Raw genomic sequence first — 6,405 nt, 5'->3', positions numbered from 1 at the left:
CACCCACCTCAGCCTCCCAAAATGCTGGGATTACAGGCGTGAGCCACTGCGCCCAGCCTATACATGCATTTTTGACTGCAAAAGAGGGTCAGTTTCCCAACCCCTGAGTTATTCACAGGTCAACTGTATGTTGCTAAATGTTTCCCCAGTCTGCAAAGATCATGCTTATTTAAGTAGGCCTCTCAGCCTTGCAATAAAATGAAAATTTTAGAACTACCTTAGCTAATACTAATTATAGTAACCTAATAGCAGCAACAACTATAACAAGTAATACTAAGTGAGCACTTAATATATACCAGCATGTCTCATCTTCAAAGTTGAGGTTTGAACCCAAGTTCCTGACGACAAAGCTACGCTCTTGACTTCTGGATCATGTGGCCTCCCTAACAAGAAGAACTCGAAAGTATCTTCCAAATGAACAAAATAGGAATCACTAAGTGACCTACATTTATTTAAATTATCTCACTTGTCAAGGCACAGAATAATTTCCAAGGAGACCATAGCTCACCATGGACTCTGACAAATGTGCTGTTCTTCTTGGTCATCAGCCCACTGGATGCTGTACAGGTGTACAATCCTTGGTCACTCCGGGTTACACCATCTATAATTAAGGTGCTCAAAAATTTCTTCATCTCACTCCCAGACTGGGTTTTTAGGTCTCGGTTTACAAGTTTCTTATGTTGATGCTGAAAAAAGAGTTGAATGAACTTCCAAAGCATGGCATCACATTAACCAATAGCTTCTAGTTACCCATAGAATTTAATCTTAGCCTTTGGTAAACATTATTTAATGCTAAAAGTAGGGACACCAGAACTTTCGACCTCGTGCAGACAAGAAATATATTTGATTTCAGGAGAAATAAATGGAACAAATTGAATTATGATTTTTAAAACCTCACATGGTGAAAATGAGATGGATATACACTGCAGAAACACCTGCAAATGTGACCAATGTTTAAGGCGCAGTACATCTCATGCCACTTCTTAAAGGGAAATTCCCTTAAAGGGAATGTAAATCAAAAACTTTGGAGAACAGAGAAATGATATAATGTGGAAGGATGTAATCACCCAGAGAAAACTAATATTCACAGCCTGACTGTTGTAGAATAGGACAAAATTCCTGGTATTTCACCTTTTTGTGGGTGCTATCTCTTCTGCAATTCCCTTAAAGTGTGTGTGTGTGTGTGTGTGTGTGTGTGTGTGTGTGTGTGTGTGTTAAGGCTCTTATATTTTATCTAGCCAAAGAGGCCCCTATCTCTCAAGCAAACTTCACTGGGGCTTATTATCTAAGTATTTGGAGGTCTGGCTTTGAATCATTAGTGCTACCTTCAAGGAAGGGTATTCCCAGTTGAAGTCAATCCCCACATTTAGTTCAGTTCTTGCTGTACAATTTAAGACAAGCTTTTCTCCAACAGATAGCTCAATTCCATGAGATGGACTCAGAACCACATCATAAATCCTATATCCTAGAGCAAGAAAATTGAAAAAAAACAGAAGATGAGAGAGAAAGTAAGCCTATAACTTTGCACAAAGTTATTTTTTAAAGTAATGCAACTTTAAAATGTGACACATTATTTTTCCCTGCAGGCCTCACCAATACTTGGTAGCTCCCAGCAAAAAGGCCAGCAGAACTTTACAAAGTACTGTCTTCAGAGACCACAAAGATATTGTAACCCAGTGGATAGAAAAGTAGTAAACTTTCAGTGGTCAGTAGCCCTAGGTCAGTAGGGCTAGCTTTAGCAAACTGCTGAACTTTCCATAAAATAGGCATAATTAAGATCATTGGTAGTAAGCAATGTTCTGAACATTGGATTTTTCATAAAATGTGCTTCAGTAATACCATTCATTTTCATCCTTTTTTAAAAAAAATTCCTTTTCATTCTTGATCTTGGCAAGAAAAGAGACAAACTCAATTGCACATGGGTTTACTTGGCAGAGAAGGGCAGATGAACTGCCCAGCACCATATCCTGAGTTCTTATACTTTTCAATATCCTTCTTCATTGTACATCTTAATCTCCAACATCTTAATACAGGGAGTTACTCTTTACTGTCTGTTATTAATGATATGGAAAGGAACTGTCCTCTTACCTACAACCACAACTATGTACATAATAGACTGGTAACTTTCATCATTAATTTTTGCTTCACAGAAGACCATGCCAGCATAGCTGATCATGTAGCTGGGAATAGTAAAGCCCTTCTTGCTGTCCCAGGAAATTCTGTTACCATCAGGAACAAACCTCTTTTCTGGATACCTCTGGGTAATAAAAAGAAATATCAAATATTTAATCCAGTACCAAAAATGAGAGCCATGTACAACGACTGCTGAAGAATTCATCTTATTTTTAAGAATACCAATTCATTTTATTCATTGTATTTGACCCTTCCTAAAGGATCTTTAAAACTCATTGTAAATATTACAAACAGCCTACCCGTCTTAATATTAGCTTAAAATTATAAAAACTTAAGAGACAATTGAAGAAGATGCAACTTACTGCACAAAGTGACACGTTGAGATTTGCAATGGACCCAAGACATGGAATCACCACAGTTTTGTTTTTGTTCTCGGTAATGTACACGACTCCATGTTGGTCACTAACAGAAGCAATAAATGGAGATCTGTAATCTAGAAGAAAATTTAGTTCCATTAGTGAGTTAAAGGTATTTACTAGAAAAGTTGGCCATTTTTCAGGTTCCTAAACTCTAACCAGACAAGTGAATGACTGGAAGTAACACCTCACACAAGCAAAAGCATCCACAGATTATTCTGTTGATAGACACCTGGCTACAAGTATGTGCTACAGGAGGGTGTGTGTGTGTGTGTGTGTGTGTGTGTGTGTGTGTGTTTGCACATGCATGTGTATATATTTGTGTATATAAAAATTTTGAAATAACTCCCAATTGAGATTGACTCCTTTCACAAGGTTTATTGACAAGTAGGATATATTTTTATGAATTTCACATTTTAAAAGATGAATCATTATACTTTTTTCAAAATGAAGGATAATATTTACTTTAAAATTTAAAGTTAAATCTATACACTTTACCAACAAGTTTTACTGATGCTTAAAAAACTCAGACACTCTCTCTTTAGGTAAATAATGTAAATGCCATGAAAATAAATGAATGGATCCTAAAGGATCTTTAGATTAACAGGAAACAACTAACAATTTTGAATTCAGTTATTCAAGATAAACTTTTATGTGAGCATTTTAAGATTCTGGACACTAGGGATATGATTCTTTCTAAAAATCATGTTTAATAGTGACTGCATTTTGTTTAACATTTAGCAGTCATTGATATCTTCAATGGCAAACATCTGAAAAGCTATCATTCCAAAGACTGAGAAGAAAACTGAAGATATTCTGGCCAGGTGCAGTGGCTCACACCTGTAATCCCAGCACTTTGGGAGGCTGAAGCAGGCAGATCACCTGAGGTCAGGTGTTTGAGACGAGCCTGATCAACATGGCAAAACCCCATCTCTACTAAAAATACCAAAAAAAACTAGCTGGGCATGGTGGCACGTGCTTATCATCTCAGCTATTTTGGAGGCAGAAGCAGGAGATCAGGTGAACCTGGGAGGCCAAGGTTGCAGCAAGCTGAGACGGTGCCAGTGCACTTCAGCCTGAGCAACAAGAGCAAAACTCCATCTCAAAAAAAAAAAAGATTTTAAAGCCATTCAAACATTACTCATCCAATGTTAACACACTGCTGGAAAACTTGTCCATTTTCCAGAGATAGAGACGATGTGGTATGGAGTCATGCTTGAAGTCTCAGAGAGTTAACATTTCACATTGCTATGCCCAACACATCTGATCAAGCATTTTCAGAGTGCTTCATAACAGTGAGTCAAAGAGAAGAAAGAGTTAATTAAACCACACGGGACAAAGGCAGCTAATTCCCTGCAACAGCAGAAGTTTGATTTCCTTCCCAGCTGGAAAGCACAGAAAAGCAGCCAATCTAGCCCACCACATGCCATAGCCATTATCTTATAAGGCCAGGGCTCCCTTCCTGGCTCCATCCATTGCTGAAGAGAATGGGGTCAGAAGACTAGGGAAGTAAGGTGGGGATTGGAGGGGACATTAAATACCTATCCATAGAGAATACTTTAGTGTTTCCTTTCCCATTGTTTAACTTCAGGGCCAAAATCTTGGACAGCCCAACTCCTAGAACTTTAGGCTTAGACAGGAAGCAGAATTTAATGGTATACCCAAAGACAGGCAGTGTACCAGTAAACAGTGCTAAGGATTGCTACTGCTTAATATTGCCTAGCTTTCATCCACATGTTATGAAATATTACATAACTTGCTTACAGAGCAAGCCTTTGGAAGTTAAATTAACCCTTTGACGTAAGAGTAAACCTGTTTAGTAAATCAATTCTATTTCAGTATCTCAAAAGAAGGAAATAAACAAAAGAAACCCAAACAACCACCCATCCTCTCAAAATAAAATATTTACTGAAATTCATGAAATGAATTTTCACATGTCTCCAAGTTTCCTGACTTAAGGAGAAGTAAATAATGAGATATTACAGGGGAAGTTCATCTTGCAGTATTTCCAGACAGGCTAAAAGCAGGAAATCCTTGCACTCTTCTGACAGAGCTGCATCTCCCAAGACTGCCAGATCAAAAGGAGTCAGAAATTCTCCAAGATCTGAGCCTTGTCTCTTTCAAATCCTGCAGAGGGGAGGAGGAGGGCACAGCATTCTATCTTGCACAGTGCTTACTCTGGCAAAAATAATTCTCAAACATCATGAATCCAGTGGCATAAGTTACTTTGTTGTGGTCTCCACTTTCTCATTGCACTGACCATATGTGACACTACTGAGATGTAAGCAGATATATGCAAGTGTGTTTCCCAAAGCTGATGAAATTCTTGCCCTGTAAAAGCTGCTTCTGGGAAAAAGGTCTAGGTCATCTTCACCTGTCTCAAATATTCTGAGGCATATATATGAATACATAAAATGTCTGTTTATCGTCACTGAAAAGAAAAATATTTGGTACATCCAAGCAAACTATGATGCAACCCTTACATTCCTCAAATTTATATCATAGGGATCTCATCATTTAAGTCAGGTTTTCACAGAAAAATATAAGATAGTATAAGATTTTTGAAACACAAAAGAATGCATAACTCATTATAAATATTGAATATGTGTGACATTTATTTTATACTATATGGTTGTTAAATTAGCCTCCATGGTATCAACTCCAAGTTGCAAATCCTAGAAAAATATGGTATATCATCCAAGATCTCAGACTAAACAAGCAAAGGAAAGAAACATTGTCCTCAGAAGACTCTTTGAAGCAATGTCTTTATTTGCACATGAGTATGGGAATTGTTTTTTATGACGTATTAGTAAGAAAAAAAAAGTTCCTATGTGCAAAAAAACTCTAGGGGTCTTGGCAAAAATGCTTTCCTATGATTTCTTGGGAAAATCTTTCCTTCTGCTGCAGATAACTTGTCTCTCCACAGAAATCTCTTCATAATTCACCCCCAAATATTTCTCAATTTCAAGAATTTTAGGTTGTCTTCTCAAACATAAGAAGACTTTTATAAGTCTCAATGGCCAATAGTGAACACAGATTTACCTTGGAAACAACGATCAATCCCAAACGAATTGGGCAGAAGAGAGGTAACACTGCCTAAGCTCTGGAATCAATCAGAGTCTTATTTCTCAGAGGAAGCCTCAAGAGAGAAGAATTTAGTGTATTCCACTTGACAAACAGCCTTTAGAGCAAGCCCTTTGTTGTACTCAATTCTTCTTTGAGGCTATTGTCTTTTATAACTGGTAAAGAGACGTGGGAAATGAATTTTATTTCACCACTTACCTTGAACATAGACATAAATGACCGAGGCTAAGTCAGTTTCCCGGTAGAAGCACTTGTAGGCTCCAGTGTCATTTCCGATCACTTTTGGAATTTTGAGTGTCTTACAGAAGAGGCCATCACTGCATTCAGTCACCTCCACCCTTTCCTCAATGCTGCTCTGATTATTGGGCCAAAGCCAGTCCAAGTCCCTCTGTCCCCTGAAAAAATAATTTCAAGGATGTATTAAAGTGAAGTGCCAGACTATGAGGCTATTTCTAAGAAAAGAGAAACTTTGGTTCTCAAACTTAAATAAACTCTTCACCAGACATAGTCAAAGTCTTCTACCAGCCAGGCATGGTGGCTCAGGCCTGTGATCCCAGCACTTCGGGAGGCCGAGGCAAGCGGATCACCTGAGGCCAGGAGCTCGAGACCAGCCTGGCCAACATGGTGAAACCCCATCTCTACTATACATACAAAAATGAGCTGGGCGTGGTGGCACATGCCTGTATTCCCAGCTACTCAGGAGGCTGAGGCATGAGAACTGCTTGAACCAGGGAGGTGAACATTGCAGTGAGTCAAAATCATGCCACTGCAC

The 6,405-nt window shown here is 38.4% G+C and overlaps 1 protein-coding gene across 4 annotated transcripts in view; it reads right to left on the bottom strand.

The window, feature by feature from the left end:
* KDR (kinase insert domain receptor) overlaps positions 1–6,405 on the bottom strand; it is a 58,586-nt gene that overhangs the window by 34,592 nt on the left and 17,589 nt on the right. For all 4 annotated transcript variants that reach the window (XM_017540254.2, XM_017540256.2, XM_017540255.2 and 1 more), the window contains exons 3-7: positions 5,832–6,028; positions 2,496–2,626; positions 2,089–2,257; positions 1,326–1,465; positions 509–686 (exon numbers count right to left, since the gene is read on the bottom strand). In XM_017540254.2, coding sequence (XP_017395743.1) covers positions 509–686; positions 1,326–1,465; positions 2,089–2,257; positions 2,496–2,626; positions 5,832–6,028 — 815 coding nt within the window. The remainder of the gene's footprint in view (positions 1–508; positions 687–1,325; positions 1,466–2,088; positions 2,258–2,495; positions 2,627–5,831; positions 6,029–6,405) is intronic.

This window comes from Cebus imitator, unplaced genomic scaffold, assembly GCF_001604975.1.
Source record: "Cebus imitator isolate Cc_AM_T3 unplaced genomic scaffold, Cebus_imitator-1.0 Scaffold124, whole genome shotgun sequence".
Classification (NCBI taxonomy): Eukaryota; Metazoa; Chordata; class Mammalia; order Primates; family Cebidae; genus Cebus; species Cebus imitator.
Note: the sequence above shows the minus strand (reverse complement) of the source record. Positions and strands in the feature narration are given on the sequence as shown.